Below are 27,716 nucleotides of genomic sequence, written 5' to 3' on the forward strand. Positions count from 1 at the left end.
TATCAACATTATGCGGGTGCATAAGTACACGTGCCTTGAATGACCGTGGTTCAAGCCCTTGATTGCTGAATACGGTGCTGTTTCTTGTATTCTGTCTATCTTGTAAACTCCTCTGACCGTTTGGTCGTCCCGGAGTATAAACAGAAAATTTATTATTATTATTATTATTATTCTCTTTCTCGATGATTTTTTCTCTCTCTCTCTCAGGTTAACTCAGAAATATATATATATATATATATTTTTTTTTTTTTTTTTTGGCTGTTGCAGCAAAAGCCTCCCTTGCACCATATGGCTAATAATAATAATATTTTAATATATTCATTAAGTATTAATTACGATGTTAAAAATTAATACCAAATGTATTGAGAATGAAAAACACTTCAACTTTATATAAACTGGTGAACAAGAATTTTCACAGAAACAGATGAAGTAACATCACAAAATTCTAATAGGGAGATGGAAAGACATCAGTGGAATAGTTACATAAACAATGGGCATAATCGAGAGAAATTATAAATGATTCATTCGATTATACTCGTATCACTCGAATGATTAGTAGTTAGTTGTGATGGGCATAATCAATTATGGCAAATCGTTTGAAGATAGTCATATAATTATAATGCTTATTAGTAGATTTACTTGGTCAACATCTCGATTAGTAACGATTATTCTCTCGTCACGAGCATTCGCAATGGTTGTAGATCATCCTCTCTTTAGACATTCCGAATGGTTTGTTATTCTTTGAGATTGAATAATTTTGTTCAAATTTGAAGTGCCTTTTAATCAGGTAAATTTTTCATTTACTGTTTACATATCAAATATATTATAATTAATGAAATGCATACACATATATAATCACTGGTTAATAAAATTAGTATTCTTACGTTCTTTCGTGTATCCGATCGATTTTTATTATTTATTTATTATTTGGGGGACCCCCAAGTCGGCGGGCGGACTTTTGTGAAATTTTATATTTCGGTCTTTTAGAAAGATTCGTTGAGAGCATCCCAAATTTCGATAAAAATTGGACGAATAGAAATTCGGCAATTTATTTATTTTCCATAAACTTTCGAGTTATCTCTGCATATAAAATCAAATTATGTTTCAGATATTCGGGCACTGCTGAAAATATTAATATCAAGTTTTCAAAATATGCTCTTTTAGTACTTCGGAAGGTTTTCTGATAGATTCCAATTTGATATCTACCTTCAGTTTACCAAAAACAATGCTGCGAAGAAAATAGGAATATCTGAAGAGGATGTTTATGAGCCTTCAGTCTGGTACTAAAACTGATAAATACTCGCTAAGGGCTGCGAAAAAACAGAAAAAGGCTTTGAAAGTAGACCGGTACTGTAACGCCGCAGCAGGGGGGGGGGTTGGATGCAGGAATGGTTTTATCATATACAGTACAATACTTTGATTTCAATGAAGTTTTTTGCGTTGTTCCACATGAAAGACTGCTATACAAATTGGAGTAGTGTGACATTGTGATCAAGTTTCTGCTATGGATGGATGAGTGGTGGGGATAGGGGTGGTTATAGATGGGCGCTGCTCTTCTTGGACTGGTGTTATCGGTAGAGTCCCTCGGAGTTCGGTGCTGGGCTCCTTACTGTTTATTTTTTAATGATACCGATGAAGGCATATCGAGTTTGTTTTCTAAACGTGCACAAGAATACTCCTAGCATTAGTGTATAATGCAAGTATATTTGCACCCCTTTTTGCTCTCAGCAATCCTAACATAAGCAATGTTTATACTTGTCTCATGAGACACCATCAGCAGGCCTTATAATCTCTGACATCTCATTTTCCAAGCTGTATATCCCAACAGAAGCAGCAAAAGGGTAACTTTTATCTCTGCTTGTGGCACTATTAGTCTGTGAATATCCCTACGCTGGAAGTGTTTTGACTCACCTAACACTGACTCAATAACATCAATAAACATACTTGCATTTCTTCTATTTATATGTATCCTACCTCCGTAAAAATAATCTCTCCTTTTTTTTTTTTTTTTTTTTGTTTAGTTGTTGACGCAGCGGCTTTTGTGGCCATAATGCACCTCCCAAAGTTTTTGCATTTTACTCTGATCCAAGCCCGAGGCGGGATTCGGGCTAGGCAGGCACTTTACTCACCTGGTTAGCCCGGTCGGCATCTCTCCTGTTAACAAGCACAGAACATGCTGGGAAAAATTTTACCCTATGAACCTTGCACAGAAGTCCCTCCGGGGCTGAAGTGGTTGACAAGGGTCTTATCATGTACTCCATCCTATTGTGTCTGGACAGAATTGCACACGATTTCAAATTTAATCTTAACTTCCGACTTTTTCTAAACATTGCCTTACATCCGTTAAGTAAATCAGATCTATTCTTGATATCATTAGTACTGTATGCATCAATATCACGTTCTGTGCCCTAACAAAGTTATAAACGCTCCGTAAAGTCATTAACATAAACTCCTGGCAGACGTATCCTGATCTCTATTCTGCCCGTCCTTTTTTCCACAATATATTTCCCGTTTCTCTGACAAGTGAGTCACTAACTATAGCTACTTCCTGTGGGACAAGAGTTCTCCTCTGATGCGGGAGCATAAGCTCCAACTTTGAGCTAGGCAGTTGAGTGCTTGATAAATCCCTGTCTTTTATTTATTCAAGGGCGTCAAATGTATTCATCAAGCCCACATGCACATCAGAACGCCGAATTTGCACCTAATTTCGTCATGCTCTTTACAACGAACAAACAAAAAGGCATCCTCTTTGCCTGTACCATGTCCGGCTAAAGGCAGATTTGCAAAGAGAGAACAAGTACATACATTCCGTGATCACGAATTATGACCACCCCCATCCGTAATGGAATATGCCCGATAGCTCGCAGTATAAAAAGCCGAACATCTTCCTACGCTATAGTAGTGGTAATTTGCATCTAGTCGTGCAAGTAAAAGTTATGAGATGCAGTATGATGGAGTTTCAAAAGGGCATAACTGTGGAAGCTCGTGCGTCGGGTGCCTTGATATCACAGAAACGGCGTATTTTCGGATGATCACGGCTCACTGTGGTTAAGGCGTACACAGAATGATGTCCAACGGCCAAACCACATCTCGCCGACAGAACTGTAAAGGATCAAGCAAGGTTCATGGTGAATGGGTGAAGGGTGTAGCGCGTTGTACGTGCTCAACGGCAGGTCACTGCCGTTGAGCACGTTGTGCGACAGCTGACATAGCAATACAATATGGAATGCAAGTACAATATCGCAAATGACGATGCGCCGCACACTCAGACGTATAAGGTTCAACAGCAGACAATCCAAGAGACACCCTCTCCTCACCGTCGACGATGAATGCTGTGGAGTCAACACGCTGGTTGAACACTGGAGGAATAGAAACGAGTGTACTGGTCGGATGAGTATAAATACCCAGTACAAACAAGCCGATGGACGCCTTCCTGTGTGGCGCAAGAAACACGAGTGCATGCACCCACATGCATGGTGCCCATCAGCTCAATTCTGATTCCATTCTTCCTCTTGCTAAGACTATACACGTAAGGGGGCATAAATTCAAACTGAGGAAGAATGTTGTAGGGCAGATATGCAGAAGTTTGCCTTCAGCCAGTGCGTGGCTGATTGGAGGGGATGAACAAGTGATGATGCTGGAGGGTTTTTTTTTTTTTTTTGCTGATGCTGGATATAAGCTTGCTTTCTTGCATCATTTTCCGGCCTTACTAAATTATTACTATATTAGTAATAATACTTTCATGTGAAGGACTACTCCAGAAGGAAAGTCGGATCAACACCAAAATTTCAGCAAGTTTCGTTGACCTTTTGGAGGTTTTTATTTTTTTGGAGGACAAGGAAATCGCATAGAGTTTGGACTCTATGCGATTCCTTGTCCCTATCTCCCAGAGAAACACGGTGATATATTTAGAGCAACAGTTCCGATCCTATCCTCTCGAAGACTTATGGACCCAGCAGAGTTCATGTTGGCAGGCTAACCCATATTCCCTGCTCCCCCGCACCACAAAATAAAAAGGGTCTCAGGGTAATTCGATTTTTTTTTTTTTTTGGCTGGTGCAGCATAAGCGTCAGGCTTTCTTGCACAATATGGCTAATAATATCTCCGCATGCAAGCAGTGGTTGTAAGGTTACACTTAGACAGAAACTCATCCAAAATCGCATACATAAAAATATGAACATCAAATCTGAATTTCGAGCAAATATCAAGATTCACTAGAACCAAACAAGTCAACAATTTCATGATTATTGACCCCGCTTTCGTGAAATAGTTCGTGACACGCACACTAAAAAAAAAATATATATATATATATATATACACTAAAATATATAATCGAATATGATGAAAAGATTCCGTGCAGGTATTCAAGAAGTTTGACATTTTCGATGTTTATTATAAAATTTAATAATTACATAATTCAAAAGTAGGAGAATTAATACATTTTAATTAACGATATTTGAGTTTCGCAATTTCAAACTGCTTGTAGCATCGCAAGATGCTACAAGCAGTTTGAAATGATTCGCTTATCCACAACGATCCCATTATTAATGTATGTATGTATGTATTTAACTGTCGAAGGGTGGCACCAGGACATACATCCATCTCCACCAATTTATCATATAACATATTCTCATAATGGCCTGTTAGTGTAAGTGTGTGTGCACGTGTGTGTAATGTGTTATAAGTCAAACAGGCTACTCTGCCACCAGGTGATAGTCCATTGGGCAATTACCACCTGGTGCCCATCCCTGGCACGAGGAGCTATGCCTGGATCTATTAGCTCTGGCTGTGCATATTGCACCTAAATCCCACACCCACCAGTAAGGGTGCAAGACTGGTGGGTGCCAGCAGTCCCACTCCTGGGGTGCCCACACCTAAGAGCCAGCAAAAAAAAAAAAAAAAAATTCACCAACTAGGAGAATACATCTTACTAGTGAGTGCAACAATCCCACCTCATGGTCATTCCACAAGGCCAGCCAAAAAAAAAAAAAAAAAAAAAAAAAATTTTCTCCCCGCCTCCAAGACAGAAAATGCCTATCCATCCAGAGGAGGGAGAAAAAAAAAAAAAAACACAGGTCTTTAGTCAGTATTAGTAACAACATGTATACTCCTCCCTTTATTAAATGTCAACCTGCAAAACCGTTGAAATTCTACAAAATTCCTTTCATTAGACAGCCAAATTAATTCAGAACCCCTAATAAAATTAGGTACCAAATTAAATAAGTCTAATCTAAATTCATCATACAAATTGCATTCATATAAGATATGATCCCATGTTTCCAACCTTCCACAAACACAGTAAGGATCTTCCACTAAACTAAACTGATGCAACTTACTTTTTAAGGAACCATGCCCCGTAATCAAATATGAGCATTCCATACTTGGATAAAACCAACGATGCAATTTGTTATTAAAATTAAATTCAACACTAGGTATAAATAAATAAGTTACTCTACCAGTACTACTGGAATCCCAACGGTCCTGCCATAATTTAATTAATTTCACCAAAATTTCTTTCTTCTGTTTGCTGACTGCAGAAGAAACTTCATTAGTAATCCCCAGAAATGTAATTTGTATTCCTTTTCTTATAAAATAACAAAAAGCTCTATACACGACTGTTAAATCCAAAGGCAATACCCCCGCAATCACCTGTAGAGCATTAGTCGAAACAGTCTTACAAACACGCAAAATAGTTAACAACATTATTCTTTGTATTGATAATAGTTTTTGTTTAAATTTTACATTGACAGTACGAACATACCAAATTGATGCAGCATACGACACAATCGGAATAAAAATAGCTTTATAATATAGATACAAAATGCGTTTACCTAATCCCCAATCTTTTCTGGTAACCCTAACTATAGAAGCAGTGTAATTTTTTATTTTCCTACTTAAATAATTCAAATGTTGGGAAAATAATAACTTGTCATCCAAGATAACCCTAAATATTTTACCTGGGAAACAAGAGGAATTTGTTTACTGTTTACTAATAATCAAGGTGGTCTGTTGTAGTCTAATTTTCCTTTTAATAACATCATGACAGTTTTAGAAGATGAAATTTTTAGTTTATTTAATGTAGCCCAATCAGTCAAATCCTGAACAATAACCTCCATTCTACTTTCTAATACTGCTCTAGATCTTCCTGTCACGCACAAAACCAAATCATCAGCATAAACCACCTTATAACAATTAGGGACTGTTCTACTTAACCACTGGTTTAAGACCAGATTCCATAAAATAGGACCCAACACAGATCCTTGTGGACAACCGCGATCAATAATTCTATTAAAAGTTAAATGTTGGGATCTTATAATAATCTGTCTATCCATTAAATAACTTTTAATAATTTGGTATAACAAATTGGGACAATTTAATTCTCTTAATGAAAAAAGCACACTTTGATACCATACAGTATCAAATGCTCCTTCAAAATCTATGAATAATGCTAACACATATTTCTCACCAGAATTTACACTAAAATTAATCAAATCGTGTAGGGCATCCTCTGTTGAACTATTTCTCTTAAAACCATATTGATATTTAAAATGAAAATTTTGTTCGTTGAACAATTTCTCTAGCCTTAACAACAACAATCTTTCCAATATTTTACCCAAATTTTCTAACAAAGAAATGGGTCTATAACCCCTAGGATCAGTCAACAATTTGCCAGGTTTTTGTAATAATTTTAACAGAGCAATTTTCCAAAATCCTGGAAAAACTCCTTTCAATAAACACTTATTATACATATTAACCATTATTTCTGGACACAAGTCAACAAACTTTTTAACACAATTATTTTCAATCAAGTCCAAACCTGGTGTTTTATTATCCCCAACCTTAGAACATACAAATTTCACTTCATCGATATTAAACAATTCCATCTCAGATGATCCATTGTATTGTTCATTCCCCTGTCTAATTTGTCGCTGCTGTACACTATCTTCCCCACAATTGTCATTCAAAAATAAAGTGCTAGTAATAGTAGCAATTGTAGAATACCAATCAGTAGACTCAGCATCATTTGAATACACAGTATTAATTAATACCAGAAATACCAGATACCAGAAAGTGAGTACCAGAAATGTTACGATCAATGGATCCTACGATGGAATGCATGTGTACAATCTGAAGGGGACTACTTTGAAGGCGATGGCCTCACATCTGTATAATTTCCAAAATAAAATTTTTAAATGAATTATTCTCGAAACATTATTGTCACACCTCATATAAGCGTTCACAACCTTGATCATTATGTGAATAAAGAATTTTATTATTATAATTATTATAAAATTTAAATTCATTAGTCTTATTTTTTGCAGAAGGTTTAAATTCGTGACCTATTTTTTCTGTAATGGTGCATTGTTAAAATTTTCTGTACTTAATAGTAACCAACCAAGTTTCATGCACATTTAAAAGCAGAATTTAAATGAGGAAGGGAGTCTAGAAGATGACCAACACTGTGGAAGGCCTCTAACATCCATCATTCCAGAAGATGACAGTGTGCACAATCTGGTGATATGTGATCAATGAGTGACAGTTTGATATATTGCCTGCGTCTTGGGAATCTTATCTGAAAGTGTGCATCACAAAATAACAGAGGTTTTCACTATGAAAAAGGTGTCAGCACAATGGGCCCCAAAGTTGTTGACAGTAGATAAAAAAGCACAAGGGTTGTCAGGTGAACATCTGCATCGTTTTCAAGCAGATTCAGCAAATTTCCTTGAAAAGTTTGTGACAATCGATGAGATGGTTGGTCCATCACTTTCAAAGACAAAGGAGCAGTCCAAAGAGTGGAAACACAGCTCTTCTCCACACCCTTTCAAAGAAAGCCAAGTCGTTTCCTTCTGCTGGCAAGGTGATGGCATCGGTTTTTTTGGGAAGCTGATGCCGTGTTGCTAATGGATTACATTCAGAAAGGTCACAGGGACATATTATGCAGACCTTGTGAGATGTTTGAGTGAAAACATCAAAGACAAACACCAAAGAAATCTCAGCAAAGGAGTCTTGTTCCACCAGGACAAAGAGCCTGCTCACAAGTTTGTCATTGCCATGGCTGCACTGCATGAGCTTGGCTTTGAAATCTTGGGCCATCCCCAAATTCCCCAGATCTAGCACCATAGGACTTTCACCTATTCCCTCATTTGAAAAAATACCTGGCTGGCATCCATTTTTCCACCGATAGTGACGTTACTGCTGCAGCAGATGATTTGCTAAAGGCTCGATAGAAAACTTTCTTCGCATATGGAATCAATGCACTGAGAGCAAACGTGTATTGAAACCAAAGGGGATGTAGAAAGTAACATGTTACCGTACTCAGGCCAAGAAATTTTCAAACACTTCCTCACATATGTAGAGACAGAAAAGTACACGGGAGAAGAGCAATTAATATTATACAGTTTTAATTAAACTAAATGATTAAGTTTATAGAATGTAAAACTACAGAGTTTTTTTAAGTGTTCTATAAAGTTATAATCTTAGTAGGGAGACTGACAAGCAGAGAACTATATTTACTTTTTACTTATATTAATAACAGAAAAAGGGGGAGAAGATTTAAGTTAATAAAAAGAAATCAAACATGCCTGAAATGTAACACACACTACATCCGTTATTTATTATTATTATTTTTATATATATGAATCTCTTCACAAGTGACACCCATTTTCACAAGTCTCGCATAACAATACACGTGAAACGTGCACAGACTGTCTAAAGCTAACTTTACTGCATTAAAACTATATTTAAACTACAAATTTCTTTTTTCCATAATTGTATGGAAAAAAGAAATATTAATTGCCAGAATTCTGTTTGTCCAATTTTGATGAAATTTTGGATGGCCTGACAAATATTTTTAAAAGGCCCAAATATAAAATATCATGAAAATCCATTCATGTCTCTCTGTTACATGCAGGCGGGTGCCTAAAATTTAATGAAATACTGTATATTTATAATATAATGAATTTTGCAAATTTTTTCATCTAAGTTTCCACAAAGAAACAGGACAAATTTCTGGGTTCAGCGGTACTCTTCTTTCTTGGATTAGAAATCCCAATGCAGAAAACTCTTTTGCTTGCTGCACTGTTTGTCAAGGATGGAAAGAATGAAATCCCTTCCTCCCTTCTCCCACAAAAGGGAAGAATGTACATGATGAAGGTTGGATGAATCTTTATAGCCTGAAAAGCATCTGCCATCTTGACCCAAATGATACTGCATAATTTAATTGGAAGAAACTACAATTACCATTCACAACTGCTTTAGAACTAGGAATGGAATGGGCTGCATCCACTTGAGCTGTAGACAATTTATAGTGCCAATTTCAAACACTAAATTCTCATTATTTTTTCTCAATTATATGAATATACACATTTTAAAAACAATTTTAATAAACACTAAAAAATTAAAATGAATATGATTTTGTATGGATGGTGATAAGCTTACATTTTACAGTAATTTTTGATTTCCTGTGATGAATGTCAACCTTAAAAAGTTATAGTGTTCGTGATGGTGTTAATTACAAACTTTACTCTTGGTCACATCTGTAATTAACCATTCCAGTAAGAGTGCATACATGCTGCAGCAATTAAGTGATCCTGTCAGTTGGACAAGACTGCTCGGCCTCGTCAGAGGACACTCACACATCCTGCAATATACTTCATGCATATTTGGGACCACATCAGCAGCATATATCCATATACACTGATTTATTAATTTTCTTCTTTACTTACTAATGGTTGTAGAATTCAGTGCTATTTAATCTTGCCTATCTGAAGAAGTCAGCTTAGTAAGATTAAACCCCTGAGGTCTCAGTTAGGAGGCCTGGGCTGTGAAAAGGATTACCAAGGTTGGGGAAACACCACTAACCACACTTGCCATCAGACTTCATTATTTGTACTTTGAGAGCCAGTAATTATTTTGCTCAGGATGATATTCACTCATGCTAGTTAATGCCACAAAAACTTGAACGAAAGTCTCCCATCACATACATTTTTCAGGAGTTTCCATAAATTGTTACTGCCTTACAGCAGCCTTAATTACCAAAGTTAGCATGACTGTCTGTTTGAGAGAGTGTGTGTATGTGGTATACTTAAGACCCTAATGCACCAGTGCCACTAATGATACTTCAGGAAACCAATAGCAGGGAGTGATCATAATGTCATAAAATGGGTAGTATCCAAAGAAATTTCAGTGGTCAAAGGAAAAGGTCGTGGCTTTAATCACAGGAAGGGAAAATACAGTGGACTCCAGTATATCTTAAGATTTATTAATTGGAGCTAGCAGTATATGCCATTTGATACAAATGTTTATGGAAACTGTTTAAAGGATTTATCGTGGAGGCCACAAACACATTCACTTCAATTGAGAATTACCCACAAAAGAAAAGATGAATGATTTAACTTAGCAAAAGAAAAAAAATTGTGGGATAGTTGCTATCACATGACATGCTTCATAAGATAACTTTAAACTGATGGGTAAGATCTACAAAAGCTTAGTATACAAATTCTCTGGAGAAGCGAGCTAAGGATGGGGACACAGGGATTCTATACATATATATAAATGTGAAAATGGCAAAGAGTAAATTCAATAGGTCCCTTATAAGATAAAAGAGAAGATACAATTGACAATCCAGTTGAAATGGCAGCCAAGCTGAACAGGTAATCTGCAACAAGCTTTAGTAATGAAACCACATTTATGCCATTTTTTATTTATTTATTGTACTAGCTTGTTCTTGCCAATCTTTGGAAACCCTGCCATACACTATCATACAGGCAAAGGAATAGTGAAGTTGAGCTGAATTGCAATAAATATGTGACATAATGATATCAGAAAAGCTACTGAGGCTGAGAGAACATAAAAGACATGGCGATGGGGAGGAGGTATACATCCAGTTATACTGGAAAGGTGACAAGTGAATGGGTCCAGCTATGTAACGTTAATGAGATCATCATTAGATTCAGGAATTTCCCTTGAACTGGAGAGGTACCAATATCTCCCCTATCCATAAAAGAGAAGCTAAAGGAGTAATGGGCAATTATAGAAGAGTGATTAAGTCTGATGTCTGTGGCTTATAAGATTATAGAGCCTAGTTAAAGCACAACATAAGCTAATCTAGAGAAGAACAGCATCCTAAATGGGTCTTAGCATAGTTTTGTGAAGAAGTGATCTTACCTGAGAAATCTGCTGAAATGCTTAAGTACAAAAGCAGTGTCCCTAATAAAGAGATCAGAAAGTTGCAACTGAGAAGAAAGAAACACGTGAAAAAAGAAAAACAAGCATGCTCTTGAAGGAATACGAAAAGAAAAGAAATTTCAGCAGATGTTTTCCTGGGCAAAATGGTGCATCCTCAGATCACTCACTATTTTATGAAGAACTGTATGAAGCATTTGATCCCTTACAAAATCTTGAACAGGAAACTCCATGAGTGTTTGGAGAATTACATAGGAAATTAACACCAGATCAATCAACACTAGGAAAGGACTGTTTTAAACAATGTTATGATAATACCATCAGTGAACTCAGGAAGAAACTAGAAGAAAATAAAATCTGGGTTTCCACAGAATTGATTCTCTTAGATTCTCAAGAAATTAGTTGCCCTAATCAGTATGTTGCACTATTTTTGGTGAAACATACTGATTGGGGCAACAAATGAAGAGAAAAAAAAAAAACCTCTAGTGAAACATTTCTATTGAAGCTTTATAAGAAGTGAATTACTGTATCATAAGCAAACTTTTTAATAGATTGAACGTATTGGCCTTAAGGTACAACACAACAATGTGATGTTGTTACAGACGCAGACCTCTACTCAAAAACAGTGTATGAAAACTGCCTTGCCATGCTTGTCACAGAACTGGAGGAGCTACAGAAATTTCTGGATGTTTACCAACTGACTGGAAATGTAAAAAACATATTTCTGAAATCAGCAGACTGTGTCATAGTACTTTAAAATGAAGCTCATGAAGTATCTCTGCCACCTGTTCCTGTTCTTACTCAACAGTGAACGTGGTTGGAAGCCTACAACTGCTATTGTAACAAGTGAGGTGCAAAATACCATAGACTCATTCAGCAGTAATAATGTGGTCTCGATAAGAATTTCTAAAATGTTACTCTGACCCCGACATAAAAGGAAAGTTGTCTCACATTAAATCAAATCAAATTTTTGATTCCTACCTATTGCTTCTACAGCTCTAGAAAAGCCTGGTGCAAATCTACTGGCAAATAAAACTGGTAAAAAAAGTTATAAGTGACTTAGATCATGTGGAAGATGAGGTGGGAAAATTATGTCGGAAAATGAAAAGAAGGTTGCATAAAAATGGTAGGTACAGCACTCTGTGAAACTGCAGATGTTCTGCTAAAAGTGAAGAGTTTTCATAGAAACCATCAAAAGTTTTTTAATGGCGTGTATGATGCACACTTGTTTCAAGTATCGTGCCTGTAGCTTTAACAGAAGTGGAAAAGAGCTTTATAATATGCAGCAAGTCTTTTACAACTTTATAATATGCAGATGGTGTTTGTTGTTTATTTATTACAATTAAGTGCAAAAATAAAAATTTTAAAACAAGTTTTAATGTACTTTTATTGTTTCATCCAGATTATTATTATTATTAAAACTGATTTATTATCAATGAACACCCCAGTACAGCACAGCCATTAAGCTAAGATGGTTATGGTCACATTCTATATATAAAAACAATAGTAAATACAGCTATAGCCATTATTCGTAACACCCATGAACATACAAACATGCATGTATTAAATAATGATGTAATAAGTAAAACTGAATAAGTACAGATAAATAAAAGCAAATAAATAAACAGTGTACATATTTAACATATGAGAACAACATAAAAATGCATATAAATAAAAAAAATTAAATAAGAAAATAAAAAGGTACTTACACATGCATCATCAATCACTCCCCTTTTTCAAAATATAATTTAGAAGTGTGGCCTGTTTCATTGATTTCAATTTGAGATCTCTTAGGTTTCTTTTTTTAACAATTAGTACATTAAAAACACCATCAGAAGTGTCATTATTTAAAGTCTCAGGGCAGCCTGAGCTTGCAAGTAAGTTGGCACTGATTTTGTAGCAATTACAAATTAAGCCATCCACTGTTGCACATGCAGTTCTTGTGCCATAATTCTTTTGCAAATTTTTCTGTCTGTACCTTTTTAATGGTATTGTTGGGGAAACTGGTATTCCTCTGCAGCCATTTCAGCAGTGCTTGATCAACATCATCCAGGTCACATTTTCATGTTTGTGATAAAAGCACTTCTTTGTTAAATAATTTAAACATTTTTGCACCTCTTTCTAACTCTTCAACTTTTTCACAAATAGACAAACACTTCCTTTTATTTACAGACATGTTACTTGTTGAAGGGCAAAATCTCCACTATTTTAGTCACCAATACCTAGAATTTTGGATAAAACCCAAATACAGTACTGTATGTGATGCAGCAAAATGATATGGCAAGTTCGATTCCTGCTAAGTGCTCGATGGAGCCAACAGCTTTTACTGTTGGCTCCATCTCGTTCAAAAGGATGTCACATCCTGTTGTTCACAAAAATTTATAACTGAATTGCAGCTAACAGATTTTCCTCTCTCAGATACAAATGTTCACTTTTGCAAGTTTCTGATGTACAATTGACATTTCATTGACATACATTAATTTTTAATGTATCTCTAAATGAGGGAGATAGGGGAAATATTGAACATCTACAGCAATTACTCTCAAATAAGTTCTGTTCATAAAATTTAATTGCCTAAACCTGAGGGAATGTATAGCAAGAAAGAGAACAAAGTGGTTCCGTGGTCTATACTTCAGAAATGAGCAAACCAATTTATATACATGATATATACTTTAGTGTAATAAGGGCTGTTATGTGCTCAATATCTCTATATTCCTTTAATTATTAGTTAATTATATAGGGATTCCCTTGATTTCTTTATAGGCAGGCTTCTTATCCTACTCTTCCAGTCCATCACATGAAATAAATAAATTATAAAAAATTGATAAACTTCATCTTAATGTGTTCCATACCGTCAGCACAAACGCATATTAATAGTCCGGGATCACCATCGAGGCCCCAACCCGACCCCAAAACCGCAACGCAACTATTGGCATAGGAAAACATCATGTCAAAATTTCAAATAGTATAAAAAAAAACAATTAACAAATACGTCAGGACATTTTCTTCCTCCTTAAGTTGGATGAGAACTTTTCGATCATAAGCATTCATGGGATGGAAAGAAACTAAAAAATGCACCACTTGCATCTGTATTTAAAAGAAATTTAATCCTCATCAGACATGCGTTCATAGGACCAATTGTCCGATATTAAAAAAAGGTCTACGAATGTTGACAGAATTTTTACATAATTTTATTTCGAGCGTTTCTGCGATAAGTGGTTTACTATAATTATGTTGAATATTAATTATTTTTGCTTCATTAAAGAGAAATGCGTGACCCTCATTTACAGCGTGAAATGCAAATTCCAAAGCCTTTACTGCTCTCGACGCTCGAACTGAAGCTCATGTTGTTTAACGCGAAATTCCAAACACCCACCTAATTAAGACAAATTGCATTCTTTGCAAGAAATGCTATAAACCAAATCATGTGTTTGTTGCAAGGAAGGAATTAGTTAAACGTTTTCTTAATAACGTATGAAATTTATTTATAAGTTTATATATTTTCATATCTATGCCTTTACACAAGTCATTCAATTTATTATACCAATATGTAAAAATTCTATCAACATTCACAGACCTTTTTTTAATATCGGACAATTGGTCTTATGAATGCATGCACGATGAGGATTAAATTTCTTTTAAATACAGATGCAGCGTTGCATTTTTTATTTTTTTTTCCGTCCTGCGAACACGTGTGATCGAAAAGTTCTCGTCCAACTTAAGGAGGAAAAAATGTCTTCACGTATTTGTTAATTGTTTTTTTTTTTTTTTTAATACTATTGAAATTTTGACATGATGTTTTCCTATGCTGATAGTTGCTTTGCAGTTGATGGTTTTGGGGTTCGTTGGGCTTTGATGTGATCCTGGACTATTAATTTGTGTTCGTGCTGACAGTATGGAACACATTAAGATGAAGTTTATCAATTTTTTATAATTTATTTATTTCACGTGATGCCTGCCTATAAGAAATCAAGGTAATCCCTGTATAATTGACTAAAAACATGATATGTATATATAAAATTATTTGTATGTAAATGCTCATAAATCTAACTTGGGAATAGCATTTGCTCACTATAGCCATAACCTAATTATGCCCATGATTGTTATTAACAAAGTTCAACTGTATAATGAAAAGAAGATAAAAAAAACAAATAGTAAACAGATTACACACACACACACACACACACACACACACACACACACACACACACACACACACACACACACACACACAGCACACACACACACACAACACACACACACACACCAGGCGCCTCCGTAGCTAGGTGGGAAGGAGCAGTAGTGTGTAGCACACGATCCTTGATTAGACCGGGGTTTGAGCCCCTAATCACCAAATACGGAGGATGTGGAAAGGTCAGGGAATGACCACTGCATATCCCGGAGCAATATGGCCTTAGCTGCTAATGCTCCTAAAAACCAAAATAACAACAAACAAACACACACCCCATCTAAATGTCTAGATGAAATAATTTTTATTCTTATACTCTATTAAGTTATACCTTTAGTTCCAAGGCTAAAATGACAATAAAAAGATCAGAAACCTAAAATACCAAAATTTGCCTCCCAACTGCTTATGTGTTAATGGATGAGATTAATTAAAAAAAGTATGGATGTTAAAAGCTGGTTAAAATTAAATTGCATACAGGAAAGTGCACTTTATTCAATGCTCATCATATGCATTTCACTATATAAAATCATTGTTAAACCAAGAGTCCATACTTTTGTCAGTTGGTTCATAATTACAAACAGAGGTGGAATGGGTAAAATTCTTACCACAGAAAACTTGTAGCGGCCTCATACTAGTGTTTATGACCAAAACGACATCGGCCCACCAGGGTTTCCCCAGTAAGTCCTATGGCCAGTCTGCCTCTGATCACACATTATGCACTTTCCTCTGAGAAATTTAATTTTAACCAGTTTTTAATATTCACACCTATTTAATTAATCTCATTTATTAACATATAAGCAGTTGGGAGGTAGGTTCCAGTATTTTAGATTTCCAATATTTTTATTGTCTTTTCATTCTTATATACAAAGTTTCTCACATTACTAGTCTCTTCAATCAACAATGCTAACTGTCACTGAAAGAATGTATTTTTAATATTTATCAGTACAAATATGCATGATAGGCTGCAAAATATTCTTTAATAGTTCTGTTTTAAAGATAAGCCTAAGAGACAATATCTCTTTAAGTACTGCCTTGGAACTGCACAAGATGTATACAAAGTATTTTCAAAAGCTCTGCAAGTAATTCCCATGCCACAAAAACAGGTATTTATATATCTTTTCCCAAAATTGGCTTTTTTGCTTGATTCATTTTTTTTTTTTTTTTTTTTTTTTTAGTATTTAAGTGCTTGAAATGATGAAATGTTCAATTTTTGTTAATTCATGGTAAAAATTTATATGCTTGAAATTTTACCAAACATGCTAACTGCAATACATTTTAGACATATTCAAGTCATTTAATTTTGTATTTTGAAACCAAAATTTTTGCAAAGTATTTTAATTCAAGTGAATGTTCTGTAAATAATTTTAATTGGTTTTAATTTTATATTGTATTTTAAGCATATTTCAAAATATATAAATAATGTATTGTGTATAATCTATGTATTTCAATTTATATGTATATATTCTTTAATTATACTGATTGAACTGTGAACCAATTTATAACTTTATGATCATATATGAGAGGGATTTGCTCGCTGTAATGCGATTCAATTAAAATTTATTTTATTATTTTTTTTTAATTTAAAAACTTTTTAGATCCCTTTTTTTTTTTTTTTAACATTTTAGGTGTCTTTTAGGGTCAGCCGCCATTCATGTTTACTCAATATAAAGTAAAATTCATTTAAAACAAATATCATTTTTACAAAAATTTCACTATAACAAAAATATTTTTGACAAAAAATGCAGTAGTGCAAATTTTTTTCCAAAATACACCTATTGCCTAAAATATGCTGATTTAAAAAAAAAAAAAAAAAAAAACTTTATTGGAAAATTACAAATGATCAGTACTGTATTGCCCATATTATTGCCCAAATAACACTAGGGCTATGGAAGCATACATTTGGGCAGGAGTTTTAAAAGATGCAAAAAAAAACAATATGATCATACTATGATGGAAGAGAGAGGGAAGTTGATCAGTCATGTTTTAGAACAGGGGTGGCCAATGAGTCGATCATGATCTACCAGTCAATCGTAGATTTAATTTTGGTCGATCACGGCGAATTTTAAATATACAGTCATCCCTCGATTTGTGAATCTTGTGCAATGAAATTTTTGCGATGGTAGATCGCTGCACATTTTGAAGGAAAAAAAGTAGATCGCATCACAAATTAAGTTGGCCATTCCTGTTTTAGAGTACAGTCAGGTGACTCAGATCAGTGTTTTTTCAACTGCTGAGCCATGAAGAAATTTAAGGTGTATCCAAAAAAGTTTTAAGTAACATACTTTGGTAAAAAGACTATTTTTATACATTTTAATGATTAAAACATATAGGTAAATAAATAAATCTAGTTTAATGGTGAGCCACAAGAAATTTCATTGGCCCACCAATAAACCATATTTATTTATTTACCTATATGTATGGTATGTATGAATGTAAAGACCATGACATTGAAAAAAATTCTGCAACAAGATGAGCCAGACAGCTCATACCACTGGACCATTATTTTGTCTGACCTACTGCTGGCCAAAGGCATTCAATGACTAATTGACTGTGAGGGTCCTGTGCAATGAAACTCCACAGGTGGTTAATACAACTCTCTATCAGCCACTGAAGGAGAAACACATTCAACATTGCAGCAATACAACATACAGGCGCCTCCGTAGCCAGGTGGGCAGGAGCAGCAGTGCGTAGCACACGCTTCTTGATTAGACCGGGGTTTGAGCCCACGATCACCAAATACGGAGGATGCGGAAAGGTCAGGGAATGACCACCACATATCCCCGGAGCAATATGGCCTTAGTTGCTAATGCTCCTAAAAACCAAATAAACAAACAAACAAACAATACAACATACAGTTGATATTTACGAGAGACAATGCTGTTTCAAAGTGAAGGGGACTGTGTGAGTACGAAGATATCTGTAATAACACTGTATGGCAATTTTTTAAAATAGACTAGTCATTAAATTATACCTTCTATGCCAAAAAACATAAAAGTATCCTTGTTACTTCACTTCCTTCCATCACAAAATATGAATAAATACAAAAAGGTGGAGAAAAATACCTACCTTGAACACAAGAGACTTTGCTTGTAGATAGAAGGCTTCCACTGTTGCACTATCCCGCAGCAGTGTGATGCTTTCCACAAAGTACCTAAGGAATTAAAATGAACAACTAAGATTTTTATTCATGAATTCATTAGCTCTTCAACTGAATATTATCAACAGTCAGAGCCATTCAAATATTAAAATCCATCAGTGTCTACACATCCACACGTGAATTTTATATTTTTGTTTGTGTGAAACTATTTTCAATTCAAAGCTGAGAACCGGGTATATAGAAAGATGATTTAATTTTATTTGATTTTTTTGACCACTTGTTCATGAATTAAAGTTAAATTTGCCAATCAATTCCTTTCAAACTTTTCAAAAAGTGAATAGATTCACATCCTGGATGATATAAAGTCATCACAGAGTGTTTTTGTTAATAATAACCCCTCCCCCCTTTTTTTTGACAAAAATAACGTCTATGCTGGGGGTACCCTACAGTGCTCAGGCTGTCACAAAAAGTGAAACATCTAACTGCTGTTATATCTCCAAAACTAATAGGTGATAGTATAAACAATTTATACTTATTTTGTCGGGTATATAATGCCGTCGACGAATATGCAAGAAAAAATTAGAAACTCTGATATTTAATATCACATTTTTCGAAAAAACTGAAAAGTTCACATTTTGGTCATTTGCCGTTGTGCCTTGATTACTTTCTCTCAATAACTTCTAAACTGTGATAGATAGACAGTAAGCAACAAAATTGTTCAGTAAGAAGCATAGTTTTTATACCTATAAATAGTTTTGATGTAGCTCTTATGGTTCCCAAGTAATAGCGATGCAAAGCTGAGAGAGTTGAAAAATTCAAGCATTTTCAAGTTTGTTTAATCTTGAAAACTATAAATGTTAGACAAAAAGAGTAAGCAACAAAATTGTTGCCCTTTGAGAGCTATACAAGGATATATAACTAGATTTCAAATCAGGTTTTTAGTTTTCAAGAGTTGAACAACTCATTAAAGTAACTACTTCATTCAGTTACTTTGCAGTTGTGATTCATTTAGTTAAGTTATGACGATGCCGAAAGTTACATCAACTAAATGTGTTCAAAGATTTTGACAAAATCAAAAATCTAACGTCAAAAAGCAAGCACCAAAGTCGGTGGCGGAACACAAGAGAGAGAGTCATCTAGATTCACATTTCTGTCCAATTTCCCTTTCTTTCTTTCACAATATAACTTCAAACGGTGGGCATGTGCTGTACTTGTTACGTGCAGTGATGCAACAAGTACAATGCATGTGCTCAAGAAAACTCAACTGTACACAACAAGTGCAGTGACGCAACAAGTTACGAACAATTGAGCAACAAAATTGTTGCCCTTTGAGAGCTCTACAAGGATATATAACTAGATTTCAAATAGGGTTTTTAGTTTTCGAGAGTTGAACAACTCATTAAAGCAACTAATTTGTTACTTTGTCATGGAACAAGTACCAAATGCTGTTCGTTTGTTTCATCGTAACAATGATGTCGTTCAATATAATGCTCAAGCATTGGAAGGAAACACCACCATCGATTGCAGCCAATGATCACTTCACTGGTTACAATAATCATGAACAGTTGACTAGAATGCAAACAAAACTCCATCAAATGAGCATAGCAGAGACTGGAGGTTTGCCATACGCATTGCATCCATCGACTGGAAAACCTTACATGATCACTACAAACATTGATGTTGAAGATGATTTGGTCAATGGAGCAATCAGAACTTTACAGCATGTTGAGATGGAAGAAACAGAAATCAAAATATTGCAGTTACATTTCAAAAGCAAGAATGTTGGAACTAAGAGTTGTCCCAAGTCTCGCCCACACATATTGTCACATCGTGGCGTATTAAAATCTGGCTGGACTCCGATTACGAGACGTTCCACCACAGTATCTTTCAAAAGCAAAATGCTTAAATGCAAAAGAATCCAATTTCCTTTGGCATGATAGTTCAATTTCAATTGCCATGACAGTTCATAAATCTAAAGGTGGAACTTTCAAATAAATTGTATTCGATTACGATATGAGTCTCAAACAGCAACTGGTATACGTTGCATTGTCGAGAGTTAGGAGCACTGATGGCCTGTACATCAGAAATCAGAACGACGACTTTACATTCTACCATGCTCGCGGTAATGCACCTAAGATGCAAGACCTTCGAACTGAACTGAAGCGTTTGAATAACCATTGTTTGGAAACACTCTCTACAACCGCACTACAATTTTGGGATTAAGTTGCTTCGTTGAGTTTCAGAATGGTACTGTTGAATACACAGAGTTTGAAACTTCATAGCGAAGACATTGCGACCGATCCAATTCTCATGGAATTGAATATCTTGGCATTAAATGAAATATGGCTTGAAAACGATGAACGATCTGGTGTGCAATATGTACATCACATATTCTCTTTACTGTGGATGCAGACTCACTACAGAAAATGACTGGTACAGATAATTGTGGCGACATTTGTGTAGCTGAAGTTGAAATAAATGGACAGAAGACTTTGCTTGTAACATTCTACATCTCACCTAATTCAACACTGGAACAGATTAAAGTTTTCTTAATATCCAATACAGAGATTTATATGCTAAAGTTTGGAGACATACCAAGAATTTTAGTGGGCGAATTCAACATTGGTGTTAAGAAACCTGAAAATGCTTCATTCCTCGACTTCATGGAATCAACATTCGATCTTAAACTCGCATCAGATCCTACAAAATCTACTATGCGTGGTTAATCATGTATCGACTTGGTCTTCAATTGCAATGTTAATAGTTTGAATTATTTCAACTATGTATCCTACTTTAGTTACCACAAACCTTTATTGTTGATTGTAAATGAAAATACCGAATAAAATAAAACTGATTTTATTAAGGCACCTCCGTAGCCAGGTGGGCAGGAGCAGCAGTGCGTAGCACACGCTTCTTGATTAGACCGGGGTTTGAGCCCCTAATCACCAATTACGGAGGATGCGGAAAGGTCAGGGAATAACCACCGCATATCCCCGGAGCAATATGGCCTTAGTTGCTAATGTTCCTAAAAACCAAATAACAAACAACAAACAAACAATTAAGCTTAAATTGTATTTTTTCATTTCACATGACGTTATTCACGGATCCAACTTTGGCTCCATGGAACCAACATCGATTTTTTTTTACTGGTTCTCATCCAATCGCTGAAGTTAATTGATTGGCAGTTGATCAGTTTAGTACTTGGGTAGGTAACTGTACTTCTAATACAGGGCAGTGGTGGTTATTTTATTACTTTTTTTTTTCTCCTTTTCAATTCAATTTCTCACCTTTGATTTTACTTTTCCACTATTAGCAAAATCTGTACAGAAAAACTATGGTAATGTTTTATATGCTAAGTACTGACTGAAAAGATATACGTATGAGTTAAGACAAAATTAGCTTATTATATAGGTTTTCTGGGATATTCATGCAGAAATTAAATACAGACAGATTTTAAGTGCACTGTGAATTGGACTGATCTGTTCTTTCCAAAGATGTTAGACAAACTGGAAATATTTCATTAAAAGGCACCTCGAAAGTTGGAAAACATATCCATAACAAAATTATTTATACTCTGACCAATATACAAAATGCTGGTAGGATTTTAATAAAATAAAATAAATAAAGAAATAATTAATATTTAGCAAAGGGTGCTACAAAGGCTCAATTAATCCTATGTTTTATCAATATTTAAAATATAAGAGATTTCCTCATAGCTTCATAGGATGTCTTCTACACCATAGTCTCCTAATAATATTGATTAAAAATAGGTTAAAAACAACTTAAAAATTTAAATTTGTTCCTCGCTCTTTGCTCATGGATGGACTGACATCCCCGGGGATCACAGCTGAAGGCCTCAACCTGGCCCAGACATATCAAACTCCCCACGAATCTCAGAGTGACTGAAGACATTATGTCAAATATACTATGGCATAAAAGTGAACTTTTAAAAGATAAAATTTTGATAAAAATGCAGCGATGGAATAAAACCAATTTACGTAAATTTCCTCCCTTAAGTGGACTAAGCTTTTCGACTCTTGTCTTGATCACAAGTTTTTTCCCAACCCGTGATCAAGACAAGAGTCAAAAAGCTTAGTCCACTTATTAGAATCTTAACTGGTGTTCTATATAAAACAAATAATAAATCAATATATTTTCTGTCTATACTCTGGGAGGACCACATAAGGTCAGAGGAGTTAGAAAGATAAAGAGAATACAAGAACATCATTTAGTGATCATTTAGATCAACTGTATTTAGTGATCACATGAGCTCAAACTATGGTCACTCAAACAAGTGTATTTCTGTGTCCTCATACTTGCCCACTCAGCTATATTTATTGGAATGTAAGTGAGTGATGAATTGAGCAGGCCCTTCACATAAATCTTTACAGATGAAAGACCTTCACAACAATATGCTGAGCAATATGAAATTAGCAATACTGAGATTACAGATGACCGTTTTAAAAAATCTGAGCCTAAAGACAAACAAGGGCCCCTGAAGTCGATGGCATATATATACATTAATTTTCAACATAAACATGGTTCTAAGAGCAAACTGAGTATTTACTCACTTTGCTCTTAGAACCATGTTTATGTACAGACCTAACAATCTGACTTCAGTGGTAGAAATGGAATTCTAAATGATAAACAACAGTTTTGTTAAGGAAAATCGACAACCACATTAGGTATATTGACACAGTTACTTGTGGGGTATAAGGCATTATTAATTAATTTTAGCATTATTTATTTGGATATTACCAAAATATTTGACACAGTCCCTCATGAGAGGTTACTATAAGCTGGAATGTGTTGAGATCACTGGTAAGATTCTAAGGTAGATCATAGAGTTAGCCATATGGCAGGAGGCAAGGGGTTGTGATTAATGGTTACTCTCCAGATTGGTCTAATGTTAGAAATCAGGTCCCCCAAGGATCACTGTTGTTTCTGATTTTCATAAATGACATCAATGAAGGGAAAGAGGGTGTCATATCAAAATTTTGAAGAGATGTGAAGATTTGAAGAATGGTTAATAATCAGCAACAAGCAAATCTCCTTCAAGATGACTTGAACAGGCTTCAAGGATGGTAAGAAAAGTAGCAGCTATGTTTTAATGTAGCAAAATGCAAGGTTGGAAAACAGCAATCCTAAAATAGCTTATAGTTAAAAACAGTTGAGGAAGAAAAGGATTTGGGAGTTATTATACAGGTGAACATGAAGTTCTCCAAGCAGTGTACATATGCAGCAAGGAAGGCCTATAGTGTCCTGCTAATGATTTATAACATTTCCTTGTAGAGATAGGGAGGTCATAATACCACTACATAAGGCGATTGTAAGCCTGCACTTTGAATACTGGGTTTTAACATGGAGACTGCACCTATGAGGAAGTATTTTGAATATAGGGGCAACAGAACTTGGCAACCAGCCACCTCAGAGAGAACCTAACTGAAGTTTATAATGTTCTGAGAGGGGGATAGTAAAATTAATAAATTGAAAGGTCAGCTGGATAGTGACCAACATGAGAAGGGAAACACATAGGTAGTTTTTTCTTTTTAACAATTATTTCACTGCTTATTTTTATAATTTTTTTATTTATTTTTACTTAATTTTTGATATTGCAGCATAAGCCCTGTGGCTTCTAACATCACATGGATAATAATAAAAAGTAATAATAAAATAAAAATAATAAATAGTAATTTTATTAGGGAAACAGACATAGATGGAGCAAAACCAGAATTTGCCTCTAACCAGGAGCAAAAATGAACAATATCACAAAGCAGATATCTTTCTAGGACACAAAAGGTAGCACTATCATACATACAGATACTTCTAAATGGAATAACAAAAAAATTGAAGCCCCTCCCTCCCTCCACAAACTATTTGGGGGGCACCTACTTATAAAAAAAAATTATTATTATTATTAGCTACATGGTGCAAGGAAGCCTGAGGCTTATGCTGCACCAGCCAAAAAAAAAAAAATTCGCTGAATTACCCTGAGAGAGAGAGAGAGAGAGAGTCAAAAGTAGAAGGGAATCACCAAGAAAGAGAAGAATGATGATATCCAGCTCAAGACCCTGGGTGTGCCAAGCCCATACTCACCAGATGTGAGATTATAAACATGTATTGCACCAGCTAGGGTTCCATTCCCGCAAGTGTCTGTGACTACTAATGTATAATCTAGACGAGTCCGGAATTTTTTTATTTTTTTTTTTAATGAAAACCCCAAACACGAAAGGTATCAAAACTTATAGTACTTGGTACCATGCATGGGTTGAAGGAGAAGTATGGGGGGAAGGGGGATGTCGGAAACTTTGCTCTAGAGACTAAACATGGGTTTCACCACTTCAAGCCTCCAATAAGCAAAGTGGTGGTATTTCACCGGTTGATGAAAGTCATCTACCACCTTAAAATGTAAATTCTTGCCTTTAAGCAGAATTTCTATATTTTATATTTCAATACAATTACTTTTAAGATTTTTTTTTTATGATATTTATAAAGTTAGGAGATGCTCCCTCATAATGCCGCCTCCTATGCCACTGACACTATACCATTACATGGCAGTTACATTGCATGCAATTTCAGGTAAAGTTCTGATTATGTAAAGTCAGACAATGTCTTTTGAACTTGAAGTGGTAGCATTCTAAGTGACAGTTTGCTGTTCTCGGCAGATCAAAGGCAGTCACTAGGTCCCACCTAGCAAACAAACTTGAACTGCAAATCAGTTTTCTTGTCCATCATTCACACAAGCAGAAAAAGAGACCAGTCTGAAAGACTACTGATGTTGAATGGCTCACACAGTAAACTCACTTCCTCTATGATCAGTTCAAGTTTTTTAATAAGTGGTTTGATTGTTCATGTGATGTCAGCAGACTTCATATGATTTGAACTTCACCCAAAATGATGTAGTGTTGACCACAGCCTTATGTTGTCAACTTGGTTAATAGATACGAAGTGATATTGAGAAAAAGTTGTGAGAACTTTTTCTCGGCATCAACTCAAAATCAACAGAACTTAATGTTCAAGGCGGGAAGCTAATAGACTCACTACCCTTAAAGAAAGATAGTTTTTAATCAATACTCAATGGTTGTTCAATGAAATTATGAACTTAGTGGCAGAAAAGGAAGCTGCATGAGATGGGTGCCAATTTATGGCATACAAAACAACTGCACGTGGATGGGTTAGTCATTTGGTACATTTTTTGCATCTCTGATGTCACAGCTGCAACAATCAAGATGATAACTATGTTTTTCTTTTATTGGGTTGCAATAATGATTAATACAAGAATAATGTAACTTGAACAACTGTGCTAGTATAGCAAATTTAAGGTAATCTGTGAGAAAGTAACTCAACAGGTCAGCAAGTAATGAAAAATGCAGCAAATAAGATTCAACAATATAATACTTTAGTTGCCTTGTCATGTGATTCAACTATATCCTGATAAAGGCTACTAACTTTATCATTCATATACAGATAAACCATACTTATTTTCCTTGCTGACAACAATACAGTAGCATGATGATCCCTTGGTAGTGGGGGAGGGGGAATGGAGGAGGAGTATTTCTATTGTACAAATCTGGGGGAGATGATATCTGGAACTTCAGGTTACGCCTTTGCCCAAGTATCCAAGATGAATAACACTATGTAAAAAAATTTGTTTCTTTCATAATTTAGGAGCACTAAGTTTTGCCGTACAGCCCTGATACAAAGGTAAGTCCCCTAAAGTAAGGTAACTGTGACAACATCACTTTTTAAGTGGCAGTGAAAAGTGGTAGAAATTAAGTGACAGACTTGTTCTTAAATGACAATCTATTGCATCACTGTGTGCACAGGCACATGTGGATGTGCTGTTCAGCAAAAAGGGGCTACAAGCTTGGGGCACAAGCTCCATTCTTTTATTCACATTTTGAATGAAAACACATACAACCATCTGAAATTTATGCTGCAGTTGACCTATCACTGTGCAAACATGGCATGTCCTTACTTTGCCCAAGTGTGAACTCTTTACACAAGAAACACACTTGATTCTTGATTATTGCATTAAGGCCATATACCACTAATCTGAGGATGAATTTCAGAAGTTTGTAACCCTTTTTGCATTTAGAAATGAATAATGATACACTTTTACATTTATTTTACCATATGATGGATGTAGTTGTAAAAGCTAAGAATTTTCACTGTACAGTAAAGAGAAGAAAACGAAGTTATATGCATGAAAAAGTCCAAGATATAACAATAAAGACAGTCATCCAAGATAATGCCTCATACAAGTAATTTACTCTTCCCTTCCTATATGCCCTATTTTTTTAAATAACTAGACAGCATACCATAAATATATCAAGAAAGTCAGAAGAAATTACTTCCCTAATTGATAAAAAAAATTTATAAATAACTTAATTTTTTCAAAAAGGTTCATAAAGCATGCTATTACTATATATAATTCTTATATTTGTTAATTAATTCCATACTTTCACATAATATCATTTAATATTAATTATGTATTTGTATAATACATATGATTAAATAATAAATGGGTGTGGTCAATTAAAAATACTCACTTCACCATAAAGTAAAGAGTCAGTGTGCCCTGGGCAGTTTTCTTTGGAAACTCATGTTCCAACACTCTCTGATCCAACTGAAGCCAAGAGTAGTGAGCACTGTAAGAAATCCAATAAGCATTATATCATATTAAAAACATCTTACTTTCTAAGAATGCTACCTCTTTATTTACTGGAGGCAACATTTCTTGAAAGCATTGTCACTTACTTATTTTTTATCGATTATTTTTGCTGAATTAAAACAATTACAGTAAAAGCTCATTATAGTAAATACCAATTTAGCAAAAAATTTCTATAATGAAAATATTTCAAGATCCTCAATGACAAAATTTTATAACAATGCTTTGTAAAACTTGTTTAAGGAAAACAAATCTGACAAAAAAATTCAGTACCAGAAATTATCTATCAGTTAGCACAGGGATGAATAAACTTTATAGTTGATTTGGTCATAATTTAATCCTGATGTAAACAAGATAAGGAGGAAAGGCAAGTGGCTCTCGCCTTTCCTGCTCCTGAAAGTAGCTACCTCATTTGTTAGCATAACATTCAAGAGGTGAGCAAATTAGCTAAGCTAACTGCAGCATGTAATATTTATAGTGAACTTAATCTAAAATTAAATAAACTCCAGTTTGGTTTCGTCAGTCATATTCAAAATTCATCTCTGGAGTATTGAATGGAACACAGTATGCCTCAT

General features: G+C 35.0%; 1 protein-coding gene across 5 annotated transcripts in view; it reads right to left on the reverse strand.

The window, feature by feature from the left end:
* LOC150086911 (uncharacterized) overlaps nucleotides 1-27,716 on the reverse strand; it is a 320,086-nt gene that overhangs the window by 210,783 nt on the left and 81,587 nt on the right. For all 5 annotated transcript variants that reach the window (XM_090372801.1, XM_090372802.1, XM_090372803.1 and 2 more), the window contains exons 4-5: nucleotides 27,023-27,121; nucleotides 18,440-18,524 (exon numbers count right to left, since the gene is read on the reverse strand). In XM_090372801.1, coding sequence (XP_090228927.1) covers nucleotides 18,440-18,524; nucleotides 27,023-27,121 — 184 coding nt within the window. The remainder of the gene's footprint in view (nucleotides 1-18,439; nucleotides 18,525-27,022; nucleotides 27,122-27,716) is intronic.

Source organism: Mastigoproctus giganteus, chromosome 4 (genome assembly GCF_048544385.1).
Source record: "Mastigoproctus giganteus isolate SK-2022 chromosome 4, ASM4854438v1, whole genome shotgun sequence".
NCBI lineage: Eukaryota > Metazoa > Arthropoda > Arachnida > Uropygi > Thelyphonidae > Mastigoproctus > Mastigoproctus giganteus.